Here is an 18,663-nt window from a genome sequence, read left to right as displayed (position 1 = left end):
ATGCATTTATCTATAACGTTAATCGGTGTAGGACGGTTATAGAAGGTATTTTATAAAAATTAACTGCATTATTAAATTAAATTGAAAAAGAAAAAATCAGTTATACCAGTACCAGTGGAATTTCACTATTCTTATTACCAGAGTTGATAGCAAAAACAAAATATTAATGCAAACAATCCATTCAATACAAAATAAAAATAACATTTATTGACATTAACATTTGGACTTTGTTCTGTGAATATTTGTTTATTAATGACTGCATTCATTGGACACACTGTTTGTAGAGAATGCACACATACATGAACTGATTTGATTCAAGACTGGCATCATTACATCATGCATAAAATTTTGGTGTCCACTTTTGCCATTTTAAATAATACCATAACCTTTGGCTTACTATGTAGTCATATAATATATAATATAAAACTTTTAAATTCTCACTGAGGGCTAAGCCCCCATAAAGATGAAATCCTAAAACCGCCCCTGGTATGAACTGTACATGGGTTCCTGAATCGATGAGTACACATAATTGAGAGAAAATATAATTATGTGAACTATAATTACAAGGCAGGGTGGCAATGATTCTGTATGGCACTGCATTATATCCTGCTAAATAAAATTCCCAAAGTATGTTTGAATTCAGAATGTTTTTTTTTTTTTTTGGGAGGGGAGGAATGTGTGAAAACACTCACTGTGGCTTTTTAAATGAATTGTTATTCATTTCTAGATTTATAGTTATTTTTCAGTTGTGGCTGACTATCAAGCTAGACAATAAAAGAAAGTTTATGTTAATGTTTTTTCCCCTGTATTTATTCATTCCTCACACACAGAGGATTTTAACCTGAACCAGGCTTAAAGGTAGGGTCTCCGATTTTTGAAAGCCAGTGTCGGCGTTTGAAATCACCAAAACAAACACGCCCCTAACCCAAACCCAAATCATCTTGACTATGTACACAAATGCTTTTTAACCACTGTTTAACAATTACATGTGACTCTTCTATTTATCACAAAAATGAACATTAATATTTCATCCATTACTCAATAGTAGTTATCTCAGTCATTTAGTCATGTGTGCCAATGCTAACAATAGTTAGCATTGGCACACATGACTAAATGACTGAGATAACTACTGTTGGTGATGGAAGAATCGTGCATTGAAACTTAAGGTTAGTATTTTTATTTATATTTCGTCTTATGATTCACATGCTTTCTCATAATTTAAATTTTTGACAGAATAATCATTACTTTCTTTTTATGTTTTAGAATTTATCTGCCGAAACAATAAACCTTTACCTTGTGGTTGACAAAAATCGAATTCTCATGTTATTGTTTAAATGAAACAACAACATCATCTATCTTCAACTGATGTACTTCAGAATACAGCAAAAAGAAGACTGGGCATCAGTAATACATTTACCATTTTACATAAAGTAAGTGCATTTATATTCATAATTTTGTTATATACATTAATTTTGCCTTTATATTTTTATTCTAACTTCAAAATAAATAACAACATAACAATATGGTTTCTTTTAGTGCAGAAACGTACTATGGTGAACACAACACTACATCAGGATGACACACAGTAGTCATCCATGTCATCCAGGCTGCTTGCATCCTTTTGAATGTCCTTCACAGCAACAGGACAGGAGTACCAAGCCAAATTTATTCAACATTTTCTATCATGATACATGTGTGCCAAATTACAAAACTTTTCTACGTACGGTTCTATGGGCTGCCATTGACTTCAATGGCGGAAGAGGAATAATCATAATAATAATAATAATAAGAAGAAGAAGAAGAAGAAGAAGAAAACTAACGTTAACAATAGGTGTCTACGCCCCTTCGGGGCCGGACCCCTAATAAGAAAACTAACGATAACAATAGGTGTCTACGCCCCTTCGGGGCTTGACTCCTAATAATAATAATAATAATAATAATAATAAGAAAACTAACGATAACAATAGGTGTCTAAGCCCCTTCAGGGCTTGACCCCTAATAATAAGAAAACTAACGATAACAATAGGTTTCTACGCCCCTTCGGGGATTGACCCCTAATAATATTTACTACAAATTATTTCTAAGGTGTGCGTAACCTGCACTTTCTAAACGTGGCCACACGATGGCGGTCAACATCCATCCACAATGCTAGTATTCTTTGGGTATTTTTTTAGCTTATTAATTAATTAATCTATGTTCTCTTCTTCTTATCATTTGGTAACAGAGATACATTTAAAAACACTTCTTACATTATGTATCCTTATTTAGAATAGCAGTTGTGTGAGGAGTGAGAAAATGTCACATGTAGGTGGTGTGCAGGAACACACACACACACACATTTGGTGGAAAACTTCAAATTTATTATTACTGTTTTTGTGTTGTTTTAAAGTAATAAAATGTGACAGCTCTTTGTTCAGCCGGTCGGTAGTTAATAAAGAGCTTTTAAACTCAGTTATAGTGCCATCAGAACATGTGCTTCAAATGTCTTTATCCTGCATCTAACACACTGAGCTGCTGTTGTTAATGAGAAACATCCTCATCTGGCTCTACTGCTTCTTATTAAGTGAAGTAGAAGTGTTATGTTCTTAAATGTTCATGGTGTGTTAAACACAAAGGAAGTATCAAGATTTCTTTGTACATCTTCGATTTAAAACAGAAATCAAGTTGCCCAATAGATCTTTTTGTCCACAGGTTTGTCATAAATATAAATAAACAAAAAAGACACCCACACACAGTTAGGGATATAAACACATACACACAGGAATAAGACGGTGTAGTTAATTATCAGGTCTGTAACATGATTAGCTTTAAAAGGGATGTCTTAGAGAGGCAGAGACACTCAAATCTGTGAAAGAGCACGTAAAAAGTGTGATACTTTAAATACAATTGTTCCTCATTGTTCAGTTTAAATGCCAGCATCTCTGATGTTATGAGGTGTATTAGTACATATGGTCTGGGCAGCTTGCATGAGTTGGAAGACATTATGAATGCTGAAAGGTATATAAAGGTTTTAAAGCCACACGTGATCCCCCCCAGATGACATCTATTTAAGGGAAGGCCTTTGGGTGCTAAATCAGCTGCCTGTAGTCCAGATTATTATTATTATTATTTTTTCTTTTCTTTTTTCTTTCAGTTTTACAGTAAATACAATTTTTTTTTGTACCCCTCCTCAAACCGCCACCTTATTGTGGTGGAGGGGTTTGCATGCCTGAATGATCCTAAGAGCTATGTTGTCTGGGGCTTTCTGCCCCTGGTAGGGTCTCCCAAGGCAAACAGGTCCTGGGTGACAGGCCAGACAAAGAGCGGTTCAAATACCCCTTATGAGTAATTCAATAGCAAGGTCCGTGACGTCGCCCGGTATGGCGCAACCGGGGCCCCACTCTGGAGCCAGGCCCGGGGTTGGGGCTCGCATGCAAGCGCCTGGTGGCCGGGTTTTACCCCACGGGGCCCAGCCGGGCTCAGCCCGAAGGAGCGACATGGGGCCAATCTCCTGTGGGCCCACCACCTGCAGGAGGAACCGTAAGGGGCTGGTGCAATGTGGATTGGGTGGCAGTCGAAGGCGGGGGCCTCAGCGACCCAATCCCCAGACACGGAATCTGGCTCTAGGGACATGGAATGTCACCTTGCTGTGGGGGAAGGAGCCTGGGCTGGTGCGGGAGGTTGAGAGATACCGAATAGAGATAGTTGGGCTTGCCTCCACGCACAGCTTGGGCTCTGGAACCCAACTCCTTGAAGGAGGCTGGACTCTCTACTACTCTGGAGTTGCCGGTGAGAGGCGGCGGGCTGGTGTGGGCTTGCTCATAGCCCCCCAGCTCAGCAACCATGTGTTGGAGTTCACCCCGGTGAACCTCCGGCAGAGCTTCAACCAGATCCCGAGGGAGGTTGGAGACATTGAGTCCGAGTGGACAATGTTCTCCACCTCCATTGTCGACGCGGCCGCTCTGAGCTGTGGCTGCAAGGTTTCCAGTGCCTGTCGTTTCTTCGAGGCCAACCGAAAGTCCTTCTCCATGGCCTCACCGAACAGGACTATCGGTTGGCCTCGAAGAAATTCTGGCAAACCGTCCGACGCCTCAGGAGTGGGAAGCAGTGCCCTGCGCACACTGTTTACAGTGGGAGTGGGAATCTGCTGACATCCTCGGACGGTGGAAGGAGTACTTCGAGGATCTCCTCAACCCCACCGACATGTCTTCCACTGAGGAAGCAGAGGCCGAGTGCTCAGTTGTGGAGTCGTTGATCCCACAAGCTGAGGTCACTGAGGTAGTTGAGAAGCTCCTCAGTGGCAAGGCACCGGGGGTGGATGAGATCCGCCCTGAGTACCTCAAGTCTCTGGATGTTGTGGGGCTGTCTTGGTTGACACGCCTCTGCAACATCGCGTGGAGGCTGAGGACAGTGCCTCTGGACTGGCAGACTGGGGTGGTGGTCCCTGTGTTTAAGAAGGGGGACCAGAGGGTGTGTTCCAACTACAGGGGGATCACACTCCTCAGCCTCCCCGAAAAAGTCTATGCCAGGGTACTGGAGAGGAGAATTCGGCCGATTGTCGAATCTCGGATTCAGGAGGAACAATGCGGGTTTCGTCCCAGTCGTGGAACACTGGACCATCTCTATACCCTCACCAGGTTGCTGGAGGGTTCATGGGAGTTTGCCCAACCAGTCCAAATGTGCTTTGTGGATCTGGAGAAGGCATTCGACTGTGTCCCTCGTGGCGACCTGTGGGGGGTGCTCTGGGAGTATGGGGTCCAGGGCCCTCTGCTAAGGGCTGTCCGGTCCCTATATGACCGGAGCAGGAGTTTGGTTCGCATTGCCGGCAGTAAGTCAGACTTGTTCCCGGTGCATGTTGGACTCCGACAGGGCTGCCCTTTGTCACCGGTCCTGTTCATTATCTATATGGACAGGATTTCTAGGCGCAGTCGGGGGCCGGAGGGAGTCCGGTTTGGGGACCACAGGATTTCGTCTCTGCTTTTTGCAGATGATGTTGTCCTGTTGGCTTCCTCAAATTAGGACCTTCAGCATGCACTGGGATGGTTTGTAGCCGAGTGTGAAGCGGCAGGGATGAGACTCAGCACCTCCAAGTCCGAGGCCATGGTTCTCAACCGGAAAAGGGTGGCTTGCCCCCTTCAGGTTGGTGGAGAGCTCCTGCCTCAAGTGGAGGAGTTTAAGTATCTTGGGGTCTTGTTCACGAGTGAGGGAAGGATGGAGCAGGAGATCGACAGGCGGATTGGTGTATCTTCTGCAGTGATGCGGTCGATATACCGGTCTGTTGTGGTGAAGAAAGAGTTGAGCCGCAAGGCGAAGCTCTCTATTTACCAGTAGATCTATGTTCCTACCCTCACCTATGGTCATGAGCTTTGGGTCATGACTGAAAGGACAAAATCCCGGATACAGGTGGCCGAAATGAGTTTCCTCCGCAGGGTGGCTGGGCGCGCTCCCTTAGAGATAGGGTGAGGAGCTCGGTCACTCGGGAGGAGCTCAGAGTAGAGCCGCTGCTCCTCCACATTGAGAGGAGTCAGCTAAGGTCCAACCGGGAGGAGGCCCCGGGGAAGACCTAGGACATGCTGGAGGGACTATGTCTCTCCAGAGGAACACCTCATTGGCTTGTATTAAAACTATAGACATGAGAGATTAAAGCATTAAATAAATGCTCTCATTACATAAGAAATGGGGGTCAATGTTTTAATCTCCAGAAAGTTAAATCCAGATGTTTTAAAGGCTTGTCCCTTCTGTACAGAAACAGAAACTGTTTTTCACTGTTTTTTAAAATGCAAAAGACTTAACCCTCTGTTTGAGCCGCTGAAATCACTTTTTATCTCTTTTAGTGAAACATGGTCCCAGGTAGGTTTTATTTTTGGAGCTGGGTATAAAAAAGAGAAAAGCAGAAATGGGAACTGATTAATTTTATTGTTGGAGAAGCAAAAAAGTCCCATTTCTGTTTTCAGAGCTCTAGTGAAAGCTAGAGTCAAATAGATTTAAAATTTTTTAAAGCAATGAATGATTTGAGCACTTTTATGTTGAAATGGTGTTATGCAAATGCTATCTGTTTTATTGATGATGACAATGAGCTAATTTTTAACACCCTTTTACACTAAAAAACATTTTTTTAAGAAAAAGTGCTGCTAGCTTTTTAACATTGTATTGTAATTTATTGTTTATTTAATAAAGCGGAGTTAAAAATCAAATCTTTCACAGACCTGTTTGCTTTGTAGGCAAACTGCAGAGGGTCCAGTAAGGGTCCAGTGATATCCTTCAGATAAGCCAAAACCAGATTGATCATGCAATTGATCATTTAAATAACAAATAGTTCTGAACATCTACACTTGAATTTAGTCTCCAGTTTTACTTGTGAAGAGTGAATGTGTTGTTAAAAAGGAAAAACCAGCATGAAGATCAGAGAGCTGTCTATGGGAGAAAAGCCTCTGTACTGTATAGCAACACTGATATCATGGAGTGTAAAATCTCTTACATTTACATTTATCACTGTATTATCATTCCCAATGTGACATTTGGTTTTAAGCTCTAGTGCAGAGACATTATTGTTGATAAGAACTAAATGGAAGTAAACATTACACTAACTACTTTTATTTTTAATTTTCTTATGTAATGAGAAGTTTCGAGTGCCTGTGTTCAAGAGTTTAAAAGATTTTAGAGAGATTTTCAGGACTTGTGCGACTACACCGCATCCGATATGCCGACCGGACAGGTTTTTATTAAAACGACCGGCAGATGTTAGTGAGGAAAGTGTGACAAAAAAGGCAAAAACAAGTGAAGAGAAAAGCAATGAAGAAAATTAAGCAAAATTAATGTAAAGAAAACAGAAATTGTAGCAATTAAGTTCAGTTAAGAGAAATCAAGCACGTTAGTTCTGGCAGGCCACGTCATCAAGCGTCCATGACGCGCACCAATCCGGTTACCATGTTACCCGATCATTTAAATTCCCATTCATTGAGCGCTTTCTAGCGCTTCGCTGCTGCTGCGATCTAAACTCCCTCCTCCAACCCCGACTCCACCGAGCCGGAACCTGTGTTCGTTGTACCAGTTTACGTCATAAATCTCCACATATTTTTCTCTCTCTCTCTCCCTAATTATTTAATTATTTATTTATCCATTTATTATTTAAAAAAAAAAAAAAACTCTATGCATGATTAATGGTTCTGTTATACGGCGGTCTATTCTATTTTTAAGTTGCTGCTCTCCTCGCTCTGTCCATGCATGCGCACGGACGGGCGCGTGGATTCTTGCCCAGAACAGAACCATACCGCCAACACTAACTGTATGCATATTATCTAATAAATTCTCTTTTGACAAAGTGATCCTGACAGAATTTCAGTTAAGTTTTTTTAATTTTAGTGAAGTTTAGTTACGTTCCATTTAAGTGTAAAGTAGCATTAAGAGTGTACAATAGTGAGTAAGTGAACGAAAGTGAAAGTGTAATTCCTCCTAACTCCTCCGCCTGTTTACTCCTCCCTCAACCTCCATGCGCATCTTCCGTAAATTACATGAGGCTTCATAAAAGCTTATAAACTCTGTATATGGTCCAAGAGGCACACACAGGTTTCTTGTTTGGTATTCAGAATGATGTGGTGAGAGAGATGGCTGTTATTCATTAGATCAGTGCAGCTTTACCTTCACTGTTCAGCTTTATGATTTGATTGAATTCAGCTTCACTTGTAGAAATTAAAGATTCTAGATGTTAGTAAACCATTGTGTGGAAAAATGAATAATCCTGAAAGAATGATTTGTTACACCATGTATGTGGAAAGGTGATGAGTATAAAACTCTTTGTCTATCAGAGGGGAATGTTGTTGTTTTGCTGGACAGAGAAGGCTGAGAGATTTATAATCATACAGTTAAAAAAGAATTTAAAAACATACAGTTACATATATATGAAACATTTCACTGACCAATCAGGTAGCACTTACATTATGAATTTTAATGAAGCTCTCTCTGCTGTCCATCCTTTTAGAAAATGCTTATTAGTGCTGATAAAGAGATTTTAACCTGAGATTTTTATTTCTATATAAAATATGAATCTGATTGTGTTTGTGTTTGATGAGGTTTTAAAGAGAAACAGAGTTTTGTTTGTTTTTATCTACACAGACATCAGCAGCTGAACTTTATACAATTTTTGATCAAATTAAATTCTGCAGTAAAACTCAGAGTAAACTGTAAATGATCTTTATTTATATGTGATTTGTAATGACAAAGTTCCATAATGTCAAATAATCATAACAAACAGACTGTAGGATTACAATTACAACCAGGTATTAAAATAATATGTACAGCACTTTAAAAGGAAATATGTATTTTGAAAATTCACAAAATAGAAAATTATTTATTTTTATTCTCAACATTTAATAGGTGATTGATTTTTTTTGGTGAAAATTCATTCGGTTTTAAATCAGTGGTGGAGCCAGAGGGGTGTCCGGGGTGGCACTGAACACCCCAAATTTTTACTTGATAGCATTGGACGTTTGATGCTGATTGACATCTTATTTCACCTATCAAAAGAAGTCTTCGTTTGACGTTTGGTCGCGGCGCCGCTCAACATTTCAAATCCATCAATCAATGACAAGAAAGAGTTGAGAGGTAGAGAAGAATACTGTAACATCAAATTTCGGTAAGTTTTGAGATTAAACATCAGGATTTAGTTTTCCAGAAAAATATTTCGAAAGTTACGTCGCTATATAAATTGACGTTATACGCTATTAACAGATTAATCAGACAGAGATTGGTTCGTTCCCCAGTTTAGCCATAATATACATAATATACATAATATACCTAAAGTTGCCTTGACCACACCCTGGCCACCCCATGTATACAACTCTAGTTCCGCCACTGTTTTAAATACAGGAGAGATGATCAGTGGTGCGGAATTTTTACCTCTTTTATTGAAATAAGGACTGAAGTATGGATAGAGTTTCTTAGTGAAAGTCTGACCAGTGAAAGAGTAGATATGAGATCTGGACTTCACATCATAAAAGGAGACCAGACCCTCCTCATAATCCACAAACACCCCCACCACCTCCACCTTCTTTCTCAGTGTGAGGGGGACATAGGGGTCAGCACAAGCATCATACTGATTCTTATTCCTCAGGATCACAGTCCAGAATCCGTTCTGAGGAATCAGTGTAATCTTCCCCTTCCTGTTAATGTTCTCTCTCGCGACTCCTAATGTCCAGCCAGTTTTCCCTCTAACCTGCACCTCATAATAAAATCTCCCTGAGGAGAAACTCTGATTTCCCAGAACACAGATACACTCATCAAACCTCTGTGGTGTATCAGGGAGATTCTGTTGTTTGTATCCATCTCTCACTTGTTTTCCATCAGCAGACAGGATGAGATCAGGATGAGCTGTATCAGGATCCAGAGTCACATCCACTGAGAGAAACACACAGCATGTGATATGAGTAAACAGGTAAAAAATATTAAATCATCCAGTGGATCATATTTATTATTGATTTATAAAATTATTTGTAGAAGATTTTTTAAAAGCTTTCTTTAAAAATGAAATAAACTTGTAGAGTTTATAATAGGTGTCTGTTAAAGATACGAAATATAAAATGTTTACTTCTGAAATTTTAGTGATTAATTTGTGTTTGTAATTTTTTTTAGGAAATACACAGAAAGAGTCTCAGAACATGAGAGAAAAACATTTGAGGTAAAAACCTTAAGTGTCTCTAGTGATAAAAATCTGGGACGTTTTACATTTAGAAATAAAATATGGGACTCTCAAGTGATTGAGAGAAACTGTGTTTTTAAATTCTTTTTTAACTGTATGATTATAAATCTCTCAGCCTTCTTTGTCCAGCAAAGCAACAACATTCCCCTCTGATAGACAAAGAGTTTTATACTCATCACCTTTCCACATACGTGGTGTAACAAATCATTCTTTCAGGATTATTCATTATTTCCACACAATGATTTACTAACATCTAGAATCTTTCATTTCTACAAGTGAAGCTGAATTCAATCCATAAAGCTGAACAGTGAAGGAGAAAGCACAGGGATTTACTCCAAGTTGTGGAATTTGGACTCAAACCTTTGGGGGTTTATTTAATGTCAGGACACAAAACAGTACAACATGCTCCAGGCTCGATTGTCTTTGCCTAGCACTGAGTAACCCGGACGATAAACTTCACTTTTCTCTGTTGAACTTGAGCACTGAAATTTTTCTGAATAGCTGAAAACCTAAATACTGAATCTGAAATTTTTTTTTTTGAAAATCTGAATTATAAAATCTGAATTTAAAATTTAAAATTTTAAATCTAAATTTTAACTCCTGCACACGGATTCACATAACTTCTCATTACATAAGAAAATTTTGATATGAAAAGTAAAATTAAAAGTATCTAGTGTAACTTTTACTTCCAGTTAGATCTCATCAACAATAATGTCTTTGCACTAGAGCTTCTACCAGTTACTAAAAAAAAAAAAAAAAATTCTCCTGTGTTTATGTGACTCATACTATTTATGGTTTTACAAATCATCACGTTTAATAAATAAGCATCAGGATGTCACATGGGTGTAGATTTGGTGTGAATGAATTTGCTTCCAGACATTTTTTACATTAAAATAAATTAATTGAAATAAAATTAGCTTTGTAAGCTTTGCAGTGTCTCTACATAATTCCCATCATTTTATCTAGCATTCAATCAATCTACTGATTCAGTCCATCCATTCATGTCTAATCTATCTGTTGTCCACAAGCATTTATGATTGTTTCATTAAAAATATTACACAGAGCATAAGTCCAAATGAAGGCGGTCTGTAACTGATGAAAACATATAAACATCATTTATTTATTTATTTGTTTGTTATTTGTTGTTATTTTTTGGGGCAGTGGTAGTTAAAGTGGTTAAGTCTCTGCGTTGATGATCAGAGGATTGGGGTTAAAGCTGCCCCTGCTGGGCCCTGAGTAAAAGGCCCTCTGCTCCAGAGGTGCTGCTTCTTCTTATAGTGAGATTTGAACATTTTACTATGTATATGATGAAGACAGAGGAGAATCTACACCCTTGGTTTCTGCCCCTGGGACCCCAGTGGATTTTCCTAGAGTCTGTACTTCTGAACTTACTGTAGCTTGTTCAAATACATAATGCCTTGTTTCTGTTTTGTGAGAATAAAATGATCCATATGAATTCAGTGAAATGTTGATGAGCTTGACAGGTATGTATTGTGTTACCTGATAGGATACTGAATAATCACATTTTAATCACATTCTCAAGTTTGTTAGTTATTTGTTTGTTTACTTGTTTGTTTTATAGCGTTTTACACTAAAAGGTAGATTGAAGAAATCATAAATCGCACCACCATAAGCAGATATACTTATTCACACACACACACACACACACACACACACACACATTCCCAAACACTCTCTCTCTCTCTCTGTGCTAAATGAAGCTCTCTCAGGTAGTAATAGTCAGTGTTAGTGTAAAAAATATATTTTTGTAGAATACATTCATGACTTTTATGTTCAAGCTTATTTGTAAATGCCAGAAACACTGCATGGTGTAAAAACTCTTTTCTAACTGCATGACTTTAAAACTCTCACCTTTTGGACAACATAAAGATTACATTTACCACTGACAGTCAAAGAAATCCATCTTTTATCATGCAGTTAAAAAGGTATAAAGTTAATCTCTGTACAAACATACATGTTTCCTGCATTATTTTATTAGTGAAAGGTAAAAAGATGATCAGTGTTTCTAAAGTAGAAAAGGGTTTAAGGGCTTTAGTGCATGACAGTAATAAGGAGCTATAGTGAGGAGGATAATGAGACACATTGATACTCCTTTTATCTGGAGAGATCTACAGATGAAAATAAGTCTGATGATGCAGTGGTGTAATGCTGATATGTACATTTTAATATGAGAGGAAATCAGAAAGCTCACTGTACCTGCATACTGCTGAATCCTCTTCAGTTCTGTGGAAACTAATTACAACAAAACATCACTGTCATTAGATTTCAGATCAGTTATTGGTATTTAATATTTAGATTTTGCAAAACATATACCTAAAACATCTACTTTAGTCTATTATTAGAGACTTTTTTTTATCAAATCTAAAGTACAAAATAATTTCTCACCTGTTTCCTTTAACTTGTCATTGACTGATTTAGTGAGTTTCTTATTCAGAGTCTGCTGAAGCTGAGACAGAGCTGTCATCACAGTGTACACACTCACATCAGTGTTAATGCTGATCTCAGTCCAGTTCTTGGTGTGTGGAGGGCTGCACATGGAGGAGTAAATCTACAGTAGAGCAGGAGAGAGGAGAAATCCCTCAGCATGGTTAGTGTTGTTCTGTGATGTTCTGCATTGTCAGTGAGCAGAGAGAGGAACACTGACCTGTAGGAGGTGGAGATGCTCCTCAGTGTGTGAGAGCTGCTCCAGCTCAGTGTCTCTCCTCTTTAGCACACTGATTTCCTGCTCCAGCTCTTTAATGAGTCCTTCAGCCTGCCTCTCTGCTGCTTTCTGCTTCTCCTCCATCATCTCCGGCAGCTCAGCCTGACTTCGCTCAATGGAGCGAATCAGAGCAGTGAAGACTTCAACATTGTCTGCTTTCTCTTTCTCTGTGCTTCTCTAAAGGAGGAACACATTTTCACTTCCATCAGATAACACTGATAGTGAACTTTGTTCATTTCTACAAATAAGAATAAAACTACTGAATCTATCAGATATAAACTGTCATGTTTGTACACACTTTGCTTTGCTCTACTGAGTGTTTGATCTCTTTTATCTTCTTCAGTCGGTCCTGAATCATCTGCTGCACATCTGTCTGTGTTTCCACCAGCTGAGTCTGAATACAGAGAAGACGACTAATAATTCTGTTAAAAAAGGTAATTTGGCTAAATTTTAATTTAAATCACAATCTTCCTATCTGATCTTCTACTGGAAGTTAATCAGTGTTTCTCACCTTCCTCTCTCTGCTCTCCTCCTCTATAGGAACAGTGTTGTGATTCTTGTGATCTGTCTCAATACAGAACTGACACACACACTTCTGATCATCTCTACAGAACAGCTCCAGAGCTCTCTCATGTTTCTGGCATAAGTTGGCCACCAGGTTCTCCACAGGGTTTATTAGTTTGTGTTTCTTAAGTTTTGGAACATGATAATGTGGCTCTAAATGAATTTTACAGAAACTCAGTCCACAATCCAGACAGGATTTTATGGCCTTCAGCTTCTCTCCACTGCAGGCATCACAAAGAACCTCAGGTTTGTCAGATCCACTTTTCTTCTTGAAGTAATCTGCAACCTCTCTCAGTGTTGTATTAATCTTCAGTTCAGGTCTCTGGGTGAATTTCTTGTTACATAATGGACAGTGACAGTGTTGATTCTTGTCCCAGCACTGTGTAAGGTAGCTCTTACAGAGGTTGTGGCCACATGGAGTGGTGACTGGATCAGTGAGCACATCCTCACAGATCGAACACAGCAGCAGATCTTCAGACAGGAGACTGCTGGAGTCATGAGAAACTAGAAAAGGAAATGTTACACATTACTGATAAATGGTGTAAATAGAGTAAACTGCATCTATAGTTTAGGTCTGAAAATCACAGACCAGAATGTCTACAAGTTTTACTAAACTGTGTAAAGGCACTTGTTGGGGTGTCAGTTACTGTTGGCGTAAAAATGTTATTTTTGTAGAATAGATTCATGAATTTTTCAGTGAAAAATGGTTGCCATCTGACATCACTGATTGAACATCAGCTCTGTTTGGATGATGAGAGGATGCAGAGTTTATTTAAACAGCATTGTCCTGCTAGTTGTTTGTGGGTGGTTGGGTGGGTGCTGGTGTGGTTGTGTGAGAGAGTGAGCTGTTTTTGGGAGGCGCTTTACATCTCTCCCAGAAGTTTGTATTTACTGTTTAGTGATTGTACTTTGATTGAGTTTGTTTGATATTTTGTTATTCTTTCTGTTGTTGGAATTGACATCTCTGTAACAGGAAGTTTTTCTTTTGGTTGTAAGTTAATATTTGTTACACTTTTTCATTCTTTATTTGTTGAGTTCTATTGTTAATTTGGAAAGGGGTTAGTAGGGAAGGGGTGCCATTTCTTTTGGATCTTGTTTTCTCCTGTTTATGTTAGTAATGGAGTTAGTGTATTGTGTTGTAATCTTTGTTTTTTATTTTCTTTTGTAGCTTATTTAGTTTCTCCCTAAATTAGTTAGATGGGTTTGTCCTGATCCCCTCTTGAAGTCTTCAAACCCTCCTGCACTTCATGTTTGTGAATAAATGAGCTTTGTTCATTTTGACTTGGTTGTATAGTGACATTCTTTTTTGTGACAAGATTGGGGTTGAGTTGTTGATCCTCACAGTTGACACACACCACCTTTTATTCTGTTACTCATCCCTCCATCCCCAGACTCCTTTTGTTCCCTGGGAATGCTCAACAAAGTGACACATTTTTCAGCCTGTAGTTTCATGTTAATGTTCATTTACAGATTCCTAGATTATTAATCTTTTATAAGTCTTAGGCTTTTGGACATCAATGTGTGTTTAAAATGTTGTGTTCTACATTGTTTGGTGTTACATTATACATTTTGAAGTTATTTAGTGTTGCAAGGTTTTGTTAAATGAAGTTTGTAATAATCATTATCAATATTCAAGATGAATATTACATATAACACATTATTGTGATGTAATATTTTACTATGAAAGCTGTCTGACCTTCTGTGCACGTGACTAGAAGTTATCTGTGACTAGAAATTGTTATTACCAGAGAGAATTTGTGTACAATATTAGAGGGTCAGAAGGAGCTGGAGAAGTGATGGTGAGACTCAGGCTCATAAACAAATTAGGCAGATCTTGGTAAGATCCTGATCAGTAGATGATCGAGCGTTGTGCATCTAGCCAATGATTGGTGATGTTTTCCTTTCTTCTGTTTTCTGCCTATAAATCATTCCTATATACCCTCAGTGTAATAAATGTTCTAGGCCCTTCCTCTCTCATGATACACGAGGAGTGCTGGGTCCTGCTGTGCAGCAGCACAAATTCATTGTGAACCTTTTTACTCTTGCTCGTTCTGAACAGTGTGCTATTTTTATTTTCTCAAAAACTTCCACAACAATAATCAGTCACAGATTTTGCTAAATATATTATTTGGTAACTATTTTACATCTTTCTTTAACAGTTTCTATGTATTTGTTATTATTTGTATATTTTCTGTTTAGTTTCTACAGACATTTAGCTCAGTTACATAGAGACAGTTTTCAGGGAGTTTTACATGATGCTTATTTTCAAGGTTTTGTTTTTAAATCAATCAATCATTTAAATTTGAATCAATCACCCTGATTAACAACTCACCATAATTATATTCCCCGCTTCATATCTACAAGTTATCTGCATTATCAGAACTGTCAGTCATCACATTATCTGTGTATGTTACACACACTACTGCTTCTGCATATTGCACAAAAGCAAAATATTACACAATATTGTTATTAGCACTACCATGCACTTCTCACACTTTATGTACAGTACATAACTGACCAGTCATATATTCTGTATTCATATTTAATACTCATACTGTCTATATTGTATCACATTGTCTGCATTTGTATAGTCTGTATTGTCCTGTCTTGTGTAGTATAATGTTATGTCTGTACTTTTGAGAGTCACAAACAGCTGGAACCAAGTTCCTTGTGTGTGTCAACACGCTTGGCCAATAAACCTGATTCTGATTCTGATTCATTTTTCTGCCTTTCAGTGTCAGTGAAATAAATTAATATCCACATATTAAAATAGAAAACAAAACATTTCACTTTTATATATCTATGCAAATAAATACAAACTATAAAGAAATAAATAAAACAATAATAAATAATATAATTCTAATGAGGTATTATTTATTTCTTACATTTCATTACATATTTAATTATTGAATTATATATTAAAATGTGTAACTAATAAAGTAATATAAATCCTCCATAGTGTAAATAAATGTCTTTCAGCATGGTGTGCCAACAAACAACCTGACCCTCAACGCCACAAAGTCCAAAGAGCTCATTGTGGACTTTCGGAAATCCAACAGCAGTCAACATCTACCAGTCAACATCAACGGAACTGAGGTAGAGCGAGTCTCCAGCTTTAAGTTCCTGGGAGTTCACATCTCTGAGGATCTATCCTGGCAGCAGAACACTTCAGCTCTGGTTAAAAAAGCACAACGACTGTACTTCTTGAGAGGTCTCAAGAAATCTCATCTGTCCCCGGGGATTTTAACGAGTTTCTACCGCTGCACCATCAAAAGCATCCTGACCAACTCCATCACTGTATGGCACGGAGGCTCCACCGTGTGTGAACGTAAAGCCCTGCAAAGGATGGTCAAAACCGCCCATCGCATCACTGGCACCCAAACTTGAACACATTCACCACAGCAGATGTCTGCACAGATCTCATAACATTATCAAGGACTCTTCACATCCCAGTCATAAACTGTTTAACCTCCTTCCAGCAGGTTCAGGGACAGCTTTTTTCCATCCACCATCACACTACTGAACTCTACACTACACCGCTAGATCACTACAAAACAAACACAAAACAAACCACTTTATATAACCTCTGTACAATACATGTACATATTACATAGTTTATCTTTTTTACTCATTACATCTGCACTATTTTTTATCTATATGTATCTTTATATCATTACTGTACATTCTGCCTAACATTTCACATTCATCTATGTGTATATAACATGTATACTGTATATAGTAGACTGTTTATTCAGCTTGCTAACTCCTTAAATGCCATAATCCTGTAATCTTGTAACATTTCACTGTGCACATTCCTCTTCAATGCCATAGCCTTAGAAACATTTCTGTAATTCTTAATGATGTCCACACATCTCTGCACTGTTATAGCCTTTATATTTATTCACTGTAGACCTTTATATTTATTCACTATACTCCTGTATGTCCACACATCTCTGCACTGTTATAACCTTTATATTTATTCACTGTACACCTTTATATTTATTCACTGTACTCCTGTATGTCCACACATCTCTGCACTGTTATAGCCTTTATATTTATTCACTGTACACCTTTATATTTATTCACTGTACTCCTGTATGTCCACACATCTCTGCACTGTTATAGCCTTTATATTTATTCACTGTACACCTTTATATTTATTCACTGTACTCCTGTATGTCCACACATCTCTGCACTGTTATAGCCTTTATATTTATTCACTGTACACCTTTATATTTACTCACTGTACTCCTGTATGTCCACACATCTCTGCACTGTTATAGCCTTTATATTTATTCACTGTACTCCTGTATGTCCACACATCTCTGCACTGTTATAACCTTTATATTTATTCACTGTACACCTTTATATTTATTCACTGTACTCCTGTATGTCCACACATCTCTGCACTGTTATAGCCTTTATATTTATTCACTGTACACCTTTATATTTACTCACTGTACTCCTGTATGTCCACACATCTCTCCACTGTTATAGCCTTTATATTTATTCACTGTACACCTTTATATTTACTCACTGTACTCCTGTATGTCCACACATCTCTGCACTGTTATAGCCTTTATATTTATTCACTATACTCCTGTATGTCCACACATCTCTGCACTGTTATAGCCTTTATATTTACTCACTGTACTCCTGTATGTCCACACATCTCTGCACTGTTATAGCCTTTATATTTACTCACTGTACTCCTGTATGTCCACACATCTCTCCACTGTTATAGCCTTTATATTTATTCACTGTACACCTTTATATTTACTCACTGTCCTCCTGTATGTCCACACATCTCTGCACTGTTATAGCCTTTATATTTATTCACTGTACTCCTGTATGTCCACACATCTCTGCACTGTTATAGCCTTTATATTTATTCACTGTACACCTTTATATTTACTCACTGTACTCCTGTATGTCCACACATCTCTGCACTGTTATAGCCTTTATATTTATTCACTGTACTCCTGTATGTCCACACATCTCTGCACTGTTATAGCCTTTATATTTATTCACTGTACTCCTGTATGTCCACACATCTCTGCACTGGTATAGCCTTTATATTTATTCACTGTACTCCTGTATGTCCACACATCTCTGCACTGGTATAGCCTTTATATTTATTCACTGTACACCTTTATATTTATTCACATTTATACATAAGGCAGTTAAGACAATTAAGCCATTCACTGAGATCATTTTTATAACAATATAGATTATAATAGTGACAGTACTTCATTAAAACATGCAGAAAACTAATCATGCATAAACTGTATAACTTACATAATTCTGGTTCTTCCATGTTCCCCCTTCTTCTGCCTTCAGTTTGTGATGAAGATTCAGCCATTTATTTCCTCCTGTGATTTTAACCTTTACAGTAAGAAATCACATCATTCAGTCCACACATGTAACAGTATGAGGTTTTACTGATTAGTGTGCTTAGCTCAGTTATGTCTGTCTGCAGTGTTAAACCTAATGAATTACACTAAAAGTCTGTGATTTAAAACTTCACAAAATCTTCTCTTCAACATTAGAAGGATTCGGCCATTTTTGTCCACACAGGCTGCTCAGGTACTTGTTCAGTCTCTTGTCATTTCTAGACTGGATTACTGCAACGCACTGCTGGCAGGTCTACCTATGAATGCAATCCGTCCTCTGCAAATGATCCAAAATGCAGCTGCCCGGCTTG

The 18,663-nt window shown here is 38.2% G+C and overlaps 1 protein-coding gene across 1 annotated transcript; it reads right to left on the bottom strand.

Moving 5' to 3' along the window:
• Positions 1-7,780: 7,780 nt before the first annotated feature.
• LOC132846774 (E3 ubiquitin-protein ligase TRIM39-like) lies at positions 7,781-18,327 on the bottom strand. Its single transcript, XM_060871491.1, has 8 exons — positions 18,258-18,327; positions 12,907-13,463; positions 12,694-12,789; positions 12,339-12,572; positions 12,080-12,242; positions 11,891-11,926; positions 8,773-9,372; positions 7,781-7,818 (listed from the first exon to the last, which is right to left on the bottom strand). The coding sequence occupies exons 1-8, from the start codon at positions 18,319-18,321 to the stop codon at positions 7,781-7,783; spliced, it is 1,788 nt and encodes a 595-aa protein (XP_060727474.1). The 5' UTR covers positions 18,322-18,327.
• Positions 18,328-18,663: the final 336 nt, after the last annotated feature.

Source organism: Tachysurus vachellii, chromosome 6, assembly GCF_030014155.1.
Source record: "Tachysurus vachellii isolate PV-2020 chromosome 6, HZAU_Pvac_v1, whole genome shotgun sequence".
NCBI classification, from domain to species: Eukaryota; Metazoa; Chordata; class Actinopteri; order Siluriformes; family Bagridae; genus Tachysurus; species Tachysurus vachellii.
This window is presented reverse-complemented; position numbering and strand designations above follow the sequence as displayed.